This window comes from Thermobia domestica, chromosome 11 (assembly GCF_964235325.1).
Source record: "Thermobia domestica chromosome 11, izTheDome1.hap1.1, whole genome shotgun sequence".
Lineage (NCBI taxonomy): Eukaryota > Metazoa > Arthropoda > Insecta > Zygentoma > Lepismatidae > Thermobia > Thermobia domestica.
The window spans coordinates 229,914,518-229,930,827 of record NC_137464.1 but is presented as its reverse complement, the minus strand read 5'-3'; the positions used below and the strand labels follow the sequence as shown (position 1 = coordinate 229,930,827).

At 37.7% G+C, this 16,310-nt stretch overlaps 1 protein-coding gene across 1 annotated transcript in view; it reads right to left on the bottom strand.

Annotated features, from left to right (window-relative positions):
• Positions 1-4,749: 4,749 nt before the first annotated feature.
• LOC145664797 (globin-like) overlaps positions 4,750-16,310 on the bottom strand; it is a 303,771-nt gene continuing 292,210 nt past the window's right edge. The window contains exon 4 of the mRNA XM_081731755.1: positions 4,750-5,099. Within this exon, the coding sequence (XP_081587881.1) occupies positions 4,923-5,099 (177 nt within the window). The 3' untranslated portion in view covers positions 4,750-4,922. The remainder of the gene's footprint in view (positions 5,100-16,310) is intronic.

Genomic DNA, 16,310 nt, shown 5'->3' with positions numbered 1-16,310 from the left:
TACGAAACTTCCCCCCAATTATTATTTTTGCTTTCAAGAAGACAATAAATTCCGGGACGGGATATTTATCGTGGGACGTTAAACACAAAGATTCTATTTCATTTCTTTACTTTTTCCTGTGCATTTCCTACATTATTCAACATACAAATATTGTTTTATATATTTTATTAGATATATGAAGCAATATTGTGTTACGTAATGCTCATATAAAATTAATGTAACACGTGTATTCTACGTGATCTTGTATGCGGTAACACGTGTTACATTATATTGTGGTTAGATGATGATTTATGTTAGTTAGATTATGATAGACAAAAGTTGATACTAAACAATACGCGTTACATTATGTGAATTTCATATACGTAAAAGTTATATTGAAAAAATCATTTTTATGTGGAATTCATAGAAAATATATCATTAAATTAAAAGAAAGGAAATATTAATTGAAAGAATTTAAACTGTGATTCAACAATATTTTAGGGGGCAACAACCCCATGCCGTAAACGTCGCCATCATCTAGTAGCTCACTTACCGGTAAATGTCGATCGTCAATGTAGCGACGCGTCGAAAGATTGCCAGTGCCACTGGCGGCAGGGTTTTGTTGAGTCGAAACATGTCTAGAGTCGGGGTGTTGCCGACAGCAAGGAGTTCATTTTGGTCCGTGCTTCTTCGATTCGTCACAGAGAATTGCGAAGGGACCAACACGAACTATCGCCAGTGATGTTTGTGAGGTTATTATTATATCCTCCTCAGACCCCTTGTATCATATATGATACAACCGGTTTAACATTTTTTGCACGCTTGTCGTGAAGAAGAATGAAATGAGGCAAATTTCCTTGTTTAGAGGAAGACTGTCGCTGCTCATACTACTTTTGTCTTTGTTCCTGACCCATTTACTGGGTTGCAGCAGAGTGCTGAATTTGTCTACTTGGTGGGTTCAATACATTGAAGTGGAAAAACGAAGGTAAGTTTAAATATTGTATTTTTTTCAATCACTTCAGTGGATAAAAATTATTTTCAAGAATCAGTTTTCATTGTGTTTCCCTTGATTAATCATTTAATAATTAATCTCAGAACTGTTATCAACATGGAGACTATTGATTCATGAGATTCAGATTCGGACATAGAGGATGATGACGATTATGCCATTGTACTAAAGATACTGCTGTGGATGATTCAGATGAAGATATTCAAATCGCAGATACCAGTACATCTAAGAGGGATTTTCTCAATGGTGGCAGCATCGAAATGAGTAAGAAATTGGATAAATCTCCTGTACCTTTGGCTTATTATTTGAAGTATTATTGTTTCAGTTTAAGTTATTTCATAATTCAATTCACTTTCTCTTGTGCAGTGTTTTCGTCATTCTTTTGGTAAATCTTTTTCAATATATATTGTATTTTTAAAAATACATGGAAGTAGCTGGTTCAAGATTAAGGCCCTTCATTTTATAATTCATTTGGTTAATAAAATAGCCAGTTAGATTGAATACTTGAAATATTTCATCAAATATCACTAACAGAAAAATATATGATCACTTAAAATTTTGTTTATTTTCTTTTTTCAGTTTTGATGCTTCTTCATCGATTGGACAACTTTCAACCTCACCTCCTGAAGTAAAGACGCCATATGATTACTTCAAGAAATATTTAGATTTTTTTTTTTTTTTTTTTTTTTTTTTTTTTGAGGAACTGGCTGAATGAACAACTCAAATCACATTGATGTAGAAACCACTTCTGAGAATACTATTGGTGAGGATAATGAGGTTCCTTTTCTGAAAAGACGTAGAAGTAAAAAAATGAAATCTTTGAGTTTTACGTCCCACGTTTATGCCGGTTAGGCTAAAGGAGGCGGAGATGATGAGATATTAATGAAATGGTGGAATGAAGAAAGTGGGAGGAAACGGGAGAACCCCGAAAAACCCACGCACACGGTGTTTGTCCACCACAAAGTTCACTTGGCAGGACTGGAATCGAATCTGGGACCCCAAGCACCAGAGGTAAATACTCTACCACTGTGCCACCGCGACCCCAGATACGTAGAAGTGTTCAGGAAGTTTCATGCAAGGCTTCTAGAGATGAAAATGCTCTCCACATGCCTGAAAGTATACAAAATGATCAGAGAACACGATCAAGATGCCGAATGAAGGGTCCCTTCTTGACATTTATTCGTTGTACCCAGTGCAAATATATATGTGCTTCACAAATGACATGAATTGTTTCCGAAAGTTCTACATAAATTAAAGAACTGTACGTACGAACATAATATCTGTGCAATTTAGTGTGTTATAAAATATATATATTTTTTTAAAAATGGTATGTATGTAGCAAAATGTACGAAAGAATATTATGGAGCTTATTTTGAAAACAATTGTATGCGAAAAATAGTAAACCATAGTTGAAATATCCAATAACAGCATTTAATACAGACTAGTATTTAATAGACAATACTAGTAAGTCTTGTATACTAACTCATATTAGAAAAATTGGAGCTGTATACTAATATTAGAAAAATTGGAGCTGTAGTTCAAAAAATATATACTTGTACAATTTTAAAATAAATATATCTCTAGATATTAATCATATTATTCCTAATATATTATGAGAATTGTCCTCCTTCAGTCCCGATGTATCATATATGATACATGCCATATATATACCATCATGGTGGAGGTAAAAAACTTTTGGAACATTTTTTTCACTTTAGAAGGTCCAAACCTTCATATATGTGTACAATCGCTTGAATTGATCAAAAATATTGAGCTTGGGTCTGAAGAGGATATATTATTTTTACCTGATGAATTATTCCTAAAGTGACCTCCAGAGGGACAAGAGTAACCCCTGCCTCTACACCATAAAGTGAAAAATCTTGAGATGAGTGCGTATAATTTTATGAATTTACATGGCAGCAGTCGCCAATCATTAGGAAGTGAATAGACGCGCTTCATTTTGTTATAAAATTACATGGTGAACGCATTTTATCTTATTCCAAACGGTTATCATTTATGCACGCGATTAAAGGAGAACTCTGATTGGCCAAATTAAAAGATCTCAACGATTTATTCCTCTACAAGCGACGTGCTATTTGGCGAAGTCGTGTAACTGTACCAAAATTTTGCTTAATATATTTTTCGCTAAAACGCAAATTCTGCGTTAGTGCATTATGTGACGTTCATCTGAATTTGTACGCTTTGTGTGGTATATGCTTCTCATTGATTGTGCTGCCGCCTGGTGGTGCTAAAAGACAGAGTAGAAGAAAAGGAAAAGGAAAGAATGGAGAGTTTTGAAACGCAATAGTTGGTTTTGGTGTTAGCGTGTGTGTGTGAAGTATGACTCAGCAAGTTTCGCTGATCATAGTTTTATCTCGACGCCAGAAAGCATTTTAATGATTTAAATTATATTATGTTTTAGAAAAACTAGAGCTTTCTTTGAAGCTCCATAAATGATCTGTGAAAATAATAATGCAGAAACTAGTATTTTTCGTAAGTGTTGTGCAAGTCGTTGTTAAAGTAAATCAGTCCCAAGTAATACTTTATAACGACAAGGGGGCGTGATCGAGATTACGAGTAAAACAAAGGACTTGGCAAAGTGCACTTGAAGGTAATGGACTCCTGATCACCGACTAACACAAAAAATGTCGAAACAAGTCAATTCTTCAACAGAAATCGCAACATAATGCTGTCATCACGTTTGCCTGGAAAGACTGTTTATTAAATTCCTTGAATTGGAAGAAAGAACAATTTCTACGAGTGGATTCGTCGGATACTTAGTGTTCTACTTAAAAACGTGATCACGAATATAGGCGTGCCATGGTGAACTAAAACTGTTCTTGTGAGTAATATTAAAGCATATTTACGAATTCGCTACGTAACTGGGGCAACGTAATGTAAGAAACATATTTGTTACAGGTACGTTTATACATTTCTAATAAACGGCACTATAATATGTAGTTTGTCAGTTCATTCTTTTCGCAGATTGCATGACGAGACGAGAACGTGGTTGTTGAATTACTTGTGATCAATCCATGAAAGGTGATGCTCTCATCTATTTTCCATAACGCGCCTTAGGTCTCCTCCCAGGTGATTCCGTCCGAATCAGGACCTTTCCAGGAAGGTGTATCGTGCCTTCCTTGAACGATTGTCGCGGGGACGATCTTTCTAAACCCCTTAATGAAATAGTGCAAAGCTATATTATTCGGGGGCAAAGAGTAGAGAGTTCTCCGCGGGCCGGTCAAGGATGGTGCGTACCGGGTAGCGCAATGCTGTACCGTTATAGAATGGCTAAGCCCTTCACAGGGCCAACAATCCCAATCAGGAAGGTACACGGATCGAGCCCGGATACCGTAATAGAATGGCTTTGCCGAACAGGGACAGACAAGAATCGAACCCAGGATTGTAATAGTCGGAAGAATACGCGCCTAGTAATCGTAAGGTTGGCGATTCTCGCCCAATTCGGAATACTTTTCTAGTGTTTTTTAGACTCACTTTAATGTAAACAAATCACACATATAGGCGCTTTAACATTTTGAGGGAGTATTTTGTGGTTCATTGGCGTTTCGTTGCGCTTCTGCCGCTGGTGGTATAATTTGCAAAGCGGAAGTGGAGCCACCGTGGATCGACACTGCGGGTCCGCCAATCTTTGGCGAGATGTCGCTAGTTGCCCATCAGTGGTTAACCAACGCTTACGGCATGGTGAATGTTTGTTCTAGATAGCATGCCCTCCGCTCCCTTCTAGTTACACCTATGATACTGTAAAATAAAAATAAGTTGTCTTTATTATTATGTGTATTTTTCATCTAGGTGATACAGTTCATTATATTGCAGCATGTGTCATTATTGACACTATTATTTTTAAAAAATACTAGTGAAAATAATTAGGAAAGTGTTTGGTGTCTGTGTGACTTTACAATCATCATCCACAAGATCATTGTCTGTCAAAAGTCAACTTGTAAGTGTCTCCAGTTGCATGTGCAGCTACTCCATGATTTACCCATAGCGAGAAGCTTGAGAAGAAGGTTTCCCATGCGGTTTTGTGCTCTTTACCAAATTTATCTCCTCCTAACATCTCTTCCATGACTACTAAAAGTACTGCAAACAAGCACTAGAAAAAAAGACACAAAAATGTATTTATTCTTCAGCAAGTTAATTCATAAACTGGCATTCATATATTAAGAAATCAACAGGATACAGTGCCGTGCCGTGGAAAATCAGCGCCCGGTGCGAAAGCATACGACGGTGCCCCTATACATATATTCCAAGTAATTTTTCCTCTCATTTTCCTTTTCTCTCTTCCGTATTTGCACCTCTTTATTTCGGCACCCGGGGCCATCGCCCCTTCCCCTTCCCGGCATGGTACTGACAAGGTACTAAATCATCGCAGTCGAGATAAGGAAGAGTCAGGAGTGTTAAGAATTTTTTTTGTACTAGAATGATTCGACATTGAGTGTTTACATATTTAAACATCCATAATTACTACCACTTTTAATCAATGGGCCGCGGTGGCTCAGTGGTAGAGTGTTCACCTCTGGTGCATGGGGTTCCGGGTTCAAACCCTGGTCCCTGGAAATGAACTTCGTGGTGGACAAACACCGTGCGCGTGGGTTTCCTCGGGTTCTCCCGTTTCCTCCCACTTTCTTCATTCCACCATTTCATTAATTTCTCATCATCACCATCTCCTTTAGCCTAGGCGGCATAACAGTAGGGCATAAAATTCAAAAATTTCATTTCATTTCATTTCACCTTTTTTAATCCTAAGCCCGAGACAGGGGCGGATCCAGGACCGACTTCTGGGGAGGGCGGTGGGTTGTCATGCTGCTACTTTTAAGGGCTCCAAACTTTGGGATGGGTTTTATTTATATATATAATATAAGAAAGTTTCGTCTTCTGGGGAGGGCGATCGCTCCCCCCCCCCCCTGGATCCGTCCCTGGCCCGAGAAGAGTTTGTAGTATATTATTAATAAAAACAGGATGAAGCACGAGTCGCGCCTAGCTCGCGTCTTATTACAAGTCTCCCAGTTACCTTCTGCAAAGAGTGCAACAGAAAGCACATGTTGCAAGGTCAATGTGGTGAAGTTAAGTGACTGTAACAGGTTCATTGTCAGTAGGCATTCTTCCAGGGGAAATTTTGTCCATGGAACCATAATCAAAATATGAGGTGCCTTATGCAGAGTTGTTCTGACGCGTGATTGGTGCCATACTAAAGAGTTCGATTAACATATGTTTGAGGCTTTTAGTATGACGCTAATCACACGTCAAAATGACTCTGCATAAGGCCCGAGGAGGCTAGCACTACTTGCACAGGATGTGCCCTGTGGAAGAATGACATTAGTTCTGATCAGGAGGGCGGTTTGCATACTCCAGACGAAAAAGGTTCCCGAAAATATGTCTAGATAATACAATGTTCAAGTATTTATAACTGTTATGCTGATTGTCTCAAACTAAAGCACACATTTTGCTTTGGCTTGACACAAACTGCTACAGAATTAGACCCCTGGCCAATGATTAGTAAATCTCATATCCATGTTTTACACGGTCAAAGAAAGCTTTGACCACGATCTTCAATACTTCAAATTTACACATTCAAGGAACAAAACTCTTGAACATGAGTATCCGATGAAACTATTTCTATACTATCATAGAAATATTGAATTGTGTTTTATACATTTGTTCATAGGTGACATTCCAAAAGAAGTAATCGAAAATATGCAAACAGATGAAAACGAAACTGCATATTGATATACTTCAGTTTTGCACATGAATAGCCACAATATTGGTGTTTATTTCCTTTCAGCAGAAAATTTGTTAGTTGATTTTGTAGCTACACCATCAAATTTAGTAAATATTTTGGCTTTTTTACATTAACTGTAGGTTAGGTTAGCTTACGTTAAAATAGTATAGTGCTACTTAGGTATAAAGTCGTTCCTTGTACTAAGTGTTTTCAAACTGTTATTCTTCATTGAGCGTACAGATAACAGAATCACACCCAAGACAAATTTCTCGAACCGATTCCGATAATAGTGTATCAATACCACGAGGTAATGAATGTCTTTTTATGTTATTTATGCTATGCCATCAAATACTTATTTTAAAAAAGAGACTAAAAACACAGGAAACCAAGTAAAACAATGACAATATTATATTTTCTTCTAGCTACTGGACTTATGAAATGAAATTTTGAGTTTTACGTCCCACGGTCATGCCGGTTAGGCTAAAGGAGACGGTGATAATGAGTAATGAATGAAATGGTGGAATGAAGAAAGTGGGAGGAAACGGGAGAACCCCGAGAAAACCCACGCACACGGTGTTTGTCCACTACAAAGTTCACTTGGCGGGAGCAGGGTTTGAACCCGAGACTCCTAGCACCAGAGGTGAACGCTCTACCACTGAGCCACCGCGGCCCCTCCCTGAGCAAGGAGAATGCATGTTGACTAATACCGTATAAGATGATGATGACGTTCTAAAGACGGGACCTACAGGGTAACATGGGATCCGCCTCTCGTGTGTCTTTACCGAAAATCAAACCAGGGATCCCTCGAACACAAGACAAAGAGAGTGGGAAGAAAAAAGAAGCAAACATCGGATCACCATCAATTCACTTCTGGCACATAGTGGCCCTCAAACCCGTATCACCGAAACACATGCAGGCATGACTAAGCACCTGGAGAGGTAATTATAGTCTTTCTTATCATTTAGCATCACTAGTGTCGTTTCTCTTCCACGCTGCACTTACATGGTGTTGTTCAGCGCCACAATTACCTCTGGTGGCGAAAATTGGAACTAATTTTGTTTTCTATACCAATCCCTTCTGTATGTTCCCAAATATGCTCCTACGGAGATTGGTTGCATTCTGTCCACTGGTTACGTCTCCAGAGAGTTCTCTGAACAGAGATATTTATTTTATGATAACTTGGTATATATATATATATATATATATATATATATATATATATATATGAAAGAGTCAAAATTCTACGAACATTTTTTTAGCGACTTTTCACCCAAAATTGGAGTCATTTCATCTCCTATTTAGCGACTTTTTGTATCAACTTGTTGGCAACACTGGGAACAGAAAAAATGACATTCGCGCAGTGTTGCCAATTTGGGGGAAAAGTCGCTAAATCTAGGGGATTCCCCTTCCAGGATACCGAGAAAAAACAATTTTTCCGATTGGCGACTTTTTTGGTGATTTTTGAATGACGATTTGGCGACTTATTTACAAATCTAGCGACTTTTGTGCTGCGAACAATTTGTCCTAAAATAAGTACTATTAGCTCGAATCAGTTCAGATATATGTTTATTTTCCTTTTGCTTATTTGACCCAGTGTAGATGTTGACCTGGGAAAGTACATTACATTTATCTCTATATTCCCGCTTTGATTGCTGTTATCTCTTACCTTCTAACTGGGACTAACTCCAGCTTTTAATGTCCTTTAGTTTACACAGCTTTTGTTTAGAGGCACAAATAACATTACCGATAGCAAACAGATTATCTGTAGAAGCGTGAGTAGAAGTGAAGTAAGATTCTTTCTAGATATTTAATTTAGTTCATTTTTCTAAACTCGTCTTTGATTTCGTTGAAGCAAAATTGAACATAAAGTTAAAAATTTATAAAAAGGAAATTATTTTTAGTTACATATGAGTTTTCCATATACGTTTCTGTAGCGTAGATAGTACTATGGCTTGAATTGATCCCGTATATTACACACACACACACACACACACACACACACATATATATATATATATATATATATATATATATATAGATATAGATATAGATATAGATATAGATATAGATAGATATATATAGATATACCGGGTGCGTCATTTATAATGTCAAACCTTGATTACGGAGAAACCAAAAGAGAGAGAGAAGCGAAACTTTGCATGAAGCAACTATACAAAGGGGCACATTGGTAGACGTATTTTTTGACATCACCAGATGAACAGTGTTGCCAACCCAATATAAAGTTATGATTTTTTAAATGGAAGGACCTCAATTGTATTTCATAATTTAATTCAACACTAAAAAGGAAGACGACAGATATGCCACCCGCAGGTCAGTGTTGCAAACTTCTCGAGAAATAACATTAAATATGTGTCACATTTAAACGCCTTTTGCACACATAGGAAGGGAGGTACACACTAGTTTTGCACAATAATTTAAATATTGGCCAGAACGGTTTAAATTGATACCAAGTTTAGATGGGTCCGTTAAACAGTGTTGACATAACAGAAAAGACAAAAGTCGAGTTTGGATATGGTACAATAACTCGAAAAAGGCCGTAAGTACATTGCGGTTTAAAATTTATAAGACAATTTGTTATGTCATAAGAAGCATTCTCACGTTTATTTGAAGTCGATAAGTCAAGTACTTACCGAGATATTCGGAATTTTTTAAAAGCTGAGAATTTTGCGCTCTAAAGTTGGTAACGCTGTCTCAAATTCCCACTTTTTTCCCTCAACGTTGAGGAATTCGTAAAGAAGTGGTTGAAATAAAATATAAACATTAATAAACACACATACGATGAAACACTTTTTTCAGTACTTGAAATGACTGATTAAGCGTAATTTACTGGATATGAAAAAAACGTAAGGAAGTAATAGGACTTCATATGACAAGATAATACAAAGACGTAGAAGACATGTAGGTACCTAGTAGCTACTTTCGCACGATGAAAATATTTATCCTCTTATAAGTTTGGGACACCAAAATCAAAACAATCCAATACTCGCACCACTAAACGATACGACAGGTCAAGCTGCTTTACTGTGACAAATCTGGATTGAGCTACGAAGGTATGTATCATATGTTTGAAAGATTTGCACATACTGATATGTAGGGTTACCAGACGTGTTCTTTTATGAGTACATGTACTGTTTTTCAAGGTATTCACTTTTCTACCCTCTCATTTTGAAGTGGAATATTCTTTTGAATTTTTTTTTTAATAATGCGTGACTCCTGACATGCTGAATACTTTTTCCATGTATCTGTTAACAGGAATTAGTAACATGCTGGTAATGTACACAGTGAGTGTTGGATTGTTTTGATTTTGGTGTCCCAAACTTATAAGAGGATAAATATTTTCATCGTGCGAAAGTAGCTACTAGGTACACCTTGTCTCAAAAAGATTGAGCGCATTCTTTATTGGTGTTTTGAGGCAAAAATTTTCTAAGTCCAGCTTCGGGTATCTTCGGGAAAAAGTAAGCCAGGTTCGAGCCTCCAAGCCAGCCTTTGCAATCGGGAAAAAGTTTGCAGATGTGTTTTTCTTCTTTTAAATATAATAAGACTTGTTACCAAGTGTTTAAAAAAGCAACATTGATTGAAATACTTAATGATACAATATTTCGAAACCTTTTATTAATGTGAGCACATGCTTGTTTGTCAATTAGCTTTCTATACGTAATGGAGCATTTAAATACGTTAAAGAATCTTTCCATATGTAAAAGAATGCTCAAAGTTAAGAAATAGAACATAATTATCGCCTGAGTACTAAAATAAAAGTCAAAGTAGAACAGAAACAGCGTTTGTAATGGATATGAATGTCATAATTATCTTGAGATCCGTTATACATCGCTAGAAGCTTAGTTCTAGAAGTCCTTGTGTTTGCTCATTGGTAAGCTGTCGGATTTCAAATCATAAGGTTGTGAGTTCGAATCCCATCTGGCTCAGTACTTTTCTTAAAATTATATTTTCCGCAATGCATGAAAAATTATATAAAATAATTACATTAAAATACATAAGTTGTTTATATATAACATAATAATTGCAGAACATAGTAATTATTATGTTTAAAATATAACATCTGAGATAATTTTCACAGTAGGTCGTTATTATATATGAGAATGTTAAATACAAGTTAGGAAAATCGTTTAATAGCAATAAATAAGTTATGTAGTGTATTTATTTGCAGCTATTTGTCATACAGATTTAACTTCTCAATATTCTCATTACAGTATTTGATTTATATTCGTGAAATACAGTATGTTCCTACGGATATAGAAAATGTATAAACAGAGTATCCAAAGTCGTATCCTGCTTCAAGACACATAACTTTTCTCGATCCCCTTAACGTCACGGGAAGAAACACAAATTCTCTTTAGAACGGAATGTCGTTACTTCGAGTCTCATTCGAATACGTTGAATATGCTTTTGTGTATTCATCTCTCTCTCTCTCTCTCTCTCTCTCTCTCTCTCTCTCTCTCTCTTTCGCTTTGTTTATGTGTGTGTGTGTGTTGCGGGATATCCCAAGTTGAATACAACATTTGCAAAGTATATGAGCATCATTGTCATCGAATACCAGAAATTGAAAGTCGTGTTTCTTCAGGTTAGGTTTGCGTGTTCATGTTAGCTCACTGGTAGAGTACGGACTTGCCACTGAAGAGGTTTTGAGTTCAAAGCCTACTGCTAATTATCATTCTTTTGTTAGTAGGATTGCACAGAAATCGGATACAAGGAGTGGTTTACTTCTAGAAATATTTTCAGAAGCGTTTAGGTAGCCCTGAAAAGGGCTGGTTTTCGGGAGTTAAGGCGGGGACATTAATATTGTGTCCAAGACCCTTCTGAATTTATTACACGCTCCATTCTTCTGGGCATGGAATCTATTACATGGGTGACAAATCTATCTCCTTCCCCTACCTCCAGCCATGCTTCGGAAACAAGATGCCACAGGTCATCCTGAGTTCTTGATGGATCTGCCTCAGGCCAACTTTCCCTTAGAGTACGCTTCACTTCTGCCCACATATTTTCCATGAGATTGAGGTCTGCTCCACGAGGCGGCCAGTCGATTAAATCAATCTCAGGGTGCCCTGCGAACCATTCCTGAACCACACGGGAATTATGTATTGGCGACTGGTATTGCTGGAACTGAATTACACCATCAAGCTGAAATACTCGTACAGATGGCACCATGATATTACTGATAATGTCTAAGTACTGAGCATTGTCCAGATGTCCGCAAGCAGCCACATATCCATGGTCATATTGGGTGCCTCTCGGACGATACACAAAACGGCGTCCCTCCTTTGATGTTGTGAATATGGATTCATCTGAGAAAACTACGTTTTCCCAATTGAGACCCACATTCGCCTGTGCAAACGCGAGACGGTAAATTTTGTGGTCGTCTGAGAGTTTTTCCTTCACGGCAGCAACACGGCCACGTAACCCAGCATGACGAAGCCTTCGCAGAGCTGTATGCTTACTACCAGGAAAGAGAGAAGCTTCCCTTAGCTGTCTAGACGTCCTTAGTGGGTCTAACCGGGCTTCGTTTACTAATCTCGCATCTTGGGCTTCGGTTGACACATGCGGACGACCAGGAGATCGTAAATTACCAGTCTGACCTTAGCACCATATTTCCGAATCCATTGCCTTCCTGTAGAGGCCGGGACACCTACTCGCCTGCTAGCTGCAGTTGCAGAATAACCTTCCAACTCCCATAAAGTAATTACTGCTGTACGTCTATCCATAGTTACCAATGTTCTGAGCTGTGAGAAGAAAGCAATAGGTAAAAGCTAGTACCTGACGTGTGATTGGTTACTTGCACAACACGCCTATTGTGGGGAACAGCGTTGCCAGATCTAGCATAATGATGCTAGATCTAGCATAATTTGCATGTCTCTAGAACCTAGCATCTTGCTTTTAGCATCCTGCAAAAATCTAGTACAATTTCAGCAAGTTATCAAAAAGCCGTAAAACCTGGAGAAGTTGGTCGTGGGAAGAAAAAGAACGGCAGAAATGTATCCTCTTCCATTGATTCATACACTCGGTAAACCATACAGGCAGTCTTATTTTCCTAAGTAAGTTCGGAACGGCTTTGGGCTTTTTTTGTGTGTGTGTGGCTCCACTCAGGGTTTTCTAATCCTTTAACTCCGAGGCATGGGCGGAGCTATGGGGGCCATTCTCCCCCCAACTTTTTGACAACTTCATTATCTTTACTTCTGACTTCATGATCATATTTATTCCTGAAATGACAGCTCCGAGACCGACCAAAAATCTGCCCCCTCCCCCAGCAGACGATTCCCAACTCCGCTTATGCTGCGAAGTAATTTTCTTTCAAAATATGTAAACAAAAACTTTGCATTCATTTATACGATATATACGCCATTGAGTTTGGCAACGACTGCAGTAATTTAGTTGAGTTAAAATTTTGGTGCGTGAAGTATTGAGTTCTATCCATGCATTCTTGCTCTCTGTGTATTTTAACTCAACTCGTATCTCAACTTTGTTTTTTTTTAAACTCCTGAATTAGTAATTATGAGGATCTAGCATAATTTGACCGAATCTAGCATAAGTTCGATCAGGTTTTGGAATAATTCCGAGCTGTGAGTCTGGCAACGCTGGTGGCGAACGACTTGGTCAACGACTCGCGAAAGAAATCTGAAAATGGTGCGCCGTAATAATAATAATAAAAACAGTTTTTATAAAGGAATATTAATACAAACGAAAAGCTGTTTAAAGAATGAATTGTTATACTGACTTTACACGTATAAAAACATATACCATATACCAAACAGATTGAGCGATATGATTATAGCTGTTTTGAGACGAACACTTTCGAAGTCCAACTTCGGGTGTCTTCGGAAAACAGTAAACTAAAGCTGCTGGTTCGAACCTCCAAAGCCAACCTTAGTAATCGAGAAAAGATGTACAGATATGTTTTTCCTTCTGTTAAATATAATAAGACATGTTGAAATGGTATTAAGTGTAGAAAAAAGTAACATTGATTGAAATACTTAATGATACAATCAGTGGCATAGCACACTTTTGCGGCCCCCCCCCCGCAAAGTATAGAGAAGGGGCCCCACTTGTAAAGCCGACACAAGTAAGGTGGAAGTTCTACTTCTTTAAAACTTTATTCATCGCAAGACTTCGGGGCCCCTATACATCGGGGCCCCCCGCACTGCGGGGGTTGCGGGGGCAGCTGCTACGCCACTGGATACAATATTTCGAGACTATGTATTCACACTCTCGTTTCGTCATTGTGATTTCCATACGGAAAAGAGCATTTACGTATGAGCTCAGTTATATTTCAGAAGCAGCTTCCGAAAAGCGGTCATGTTAGCTCAGTGGTACACCACCGAGCGTTTAAATCGTGAGTTCGATACCCGTTCAAGTGAGATTCCTTTATGATATTCTACTTTCCTCAATGCATGAAAATTATGTAAAATAGTTACATTACAATTCATCAGTTGTATATATATTTTCATATCATCAGTTGTATATATGAGTTGAATATATATATTCATATCATCAGTTGTATATATCAGTTGAATATATATATTCATATCATTTCACGACATAAGTAATTCTTATCTTTAAAATATAACATCTGAGGTATTCACAGAACGTCGGTGTGTTATGTGTGAATATTGAATACAAATTTAAAAAATCGTGTAATAGCTATAAATAAGTTATGTAATATATTTATTTGCAGCTACTTTCATCGCAGATAACTTCTCAATATTCGCATTACAGCATTTAGGTAGAGCATATCGAAAATCGGATCGTGGTTCAAGACAAAAAACTAGCTAGCCCCAAACTGTCACGTAAGAAATTCACGAATCGCAAAAGTAAAGTGAAGAGATTGAGAGCGGTAATTCCTTAATCGCTCTCTCTCAACTCTCTCTTATCTGCATTTATACATATAAAAGTGTATGTATGTATGTTCCATCATAACTCATGTATGCCTAGAGCAGGGTTTCTCAACCTGGGAGTCGCGGCCCCTATGGGATCGCGAAGATAGGCGGGAGAGATAAATATAGTTAGAATATAATACCAGAAATTATTTTTAAATATTATTTTTAATTTTGTTCTGATAGGCATACTTTTATTTTTTATACACACTGTAAAGAACAATAAAAAATAAGTCTACTGAACATTTTCAAAGGGTGTAGAATTCGTGTTACTATTCGGTTCAAAGTCTCTTGTCGTCGCGAATTCTGTCGAGAAATTTGAAGCTTAAAATATACAAAACGATAATCATGCCTGTTGTTCTGTATGGTTGCGAAACATGGTCGCTTACTCTGAGGGAAGAACATAGACTGAAAGTATTTGAGAACAAGATCCTTAGACGAATATTCGGACCCAAGAGGAACGGGAATGGGGAATGGCGGAAACTTCATAACGAGGAACTACATAATTTATACGGTTACCCAACATTGTTAGGGTCGTCAAGTCTAGGAGGCTTAGGTGGGCAGGTCAGGTAGGTAGAATGGAAGAAAGTAGAAACGCTTTGAAAGTCTTGACTGGAAGACCAAACGGAAAACGACCATTAGGAAGACCTAGGGGCAGATGGGAGGACAATATTAAGATGGATCTCGCAGAGATAAGAATACAAAGTAGAAACTGGATCCAATTGGCTAAGGATAGAAGTCAGTGTAGAGATTTTGTGAACGCGGCATTGAACCTCCGGGTTCCATAGGCCATAGAGTTAGTTAGTTAGTAGAGTTGTTTAAAAATGAATTTAAATCAAAGAGGTATGATATAAAACTAATGAGAACTGTATATAGAAATACTAGAAAAATACACATGAAACAAAACCTGCATATTGAAATACAATTAAAATTAAAACCTAATGAGATACCTAAGCATGGTGTAATTTCACTAGTGCAGTAATGCCCGGTTCAATCTTCATGACGAATATTATCAAGCCATTTTCAACTGATAAGCGATTTCTTATCTTTGTTTTAATGTTTACCATAAAAAAAAAAAAAAAACACTTTCGCACAAGTACGATATAGCAAATGGAATTATTACTTTTAAAGCAGCAATCACCAGACCAGGATATTCTTCTCTCCTCATCAGGCAGAACTTGTCCCAGTCTTCGTTACAGAAAACCAGTTGCAAAGACTTGTCGCATGATCATTCTATTATTTGGTCAAGAAGTTGTGGGCTTAGATCGGATACGTTAATGGCCTCTTCAATGAAGGAGTTTAACATCCATCTTGAACCAGCACCTTCGTCGTTGGGAATATAGATATTACAGTTACTGTATCCACTGTCAGTGCCGGGCGCCGAAAAGAGGGGCCACACATTTCGGAGGAAGTGTGTTACTCAAGTTAGGAAAGTGCATGTGCACATGTGTAAAATAGAAGGAAAAACGTAATAAAATGTGCTCAAAATTAAGGAAAGGTAGGGTTTATTTTGAAAATGTTATTGAGCTTCGTGCCAACCATGGTGGCGCTTCGTAGCTAGTCTGTCGACGTCACTCATATATACGGTGACATCGTACTATACTCTCGCCCCGGGCAATGATTTTCCATGGCACTGTTCACTATAAACAAAAAAATGGATTCTACTATTATAGAAATAGGT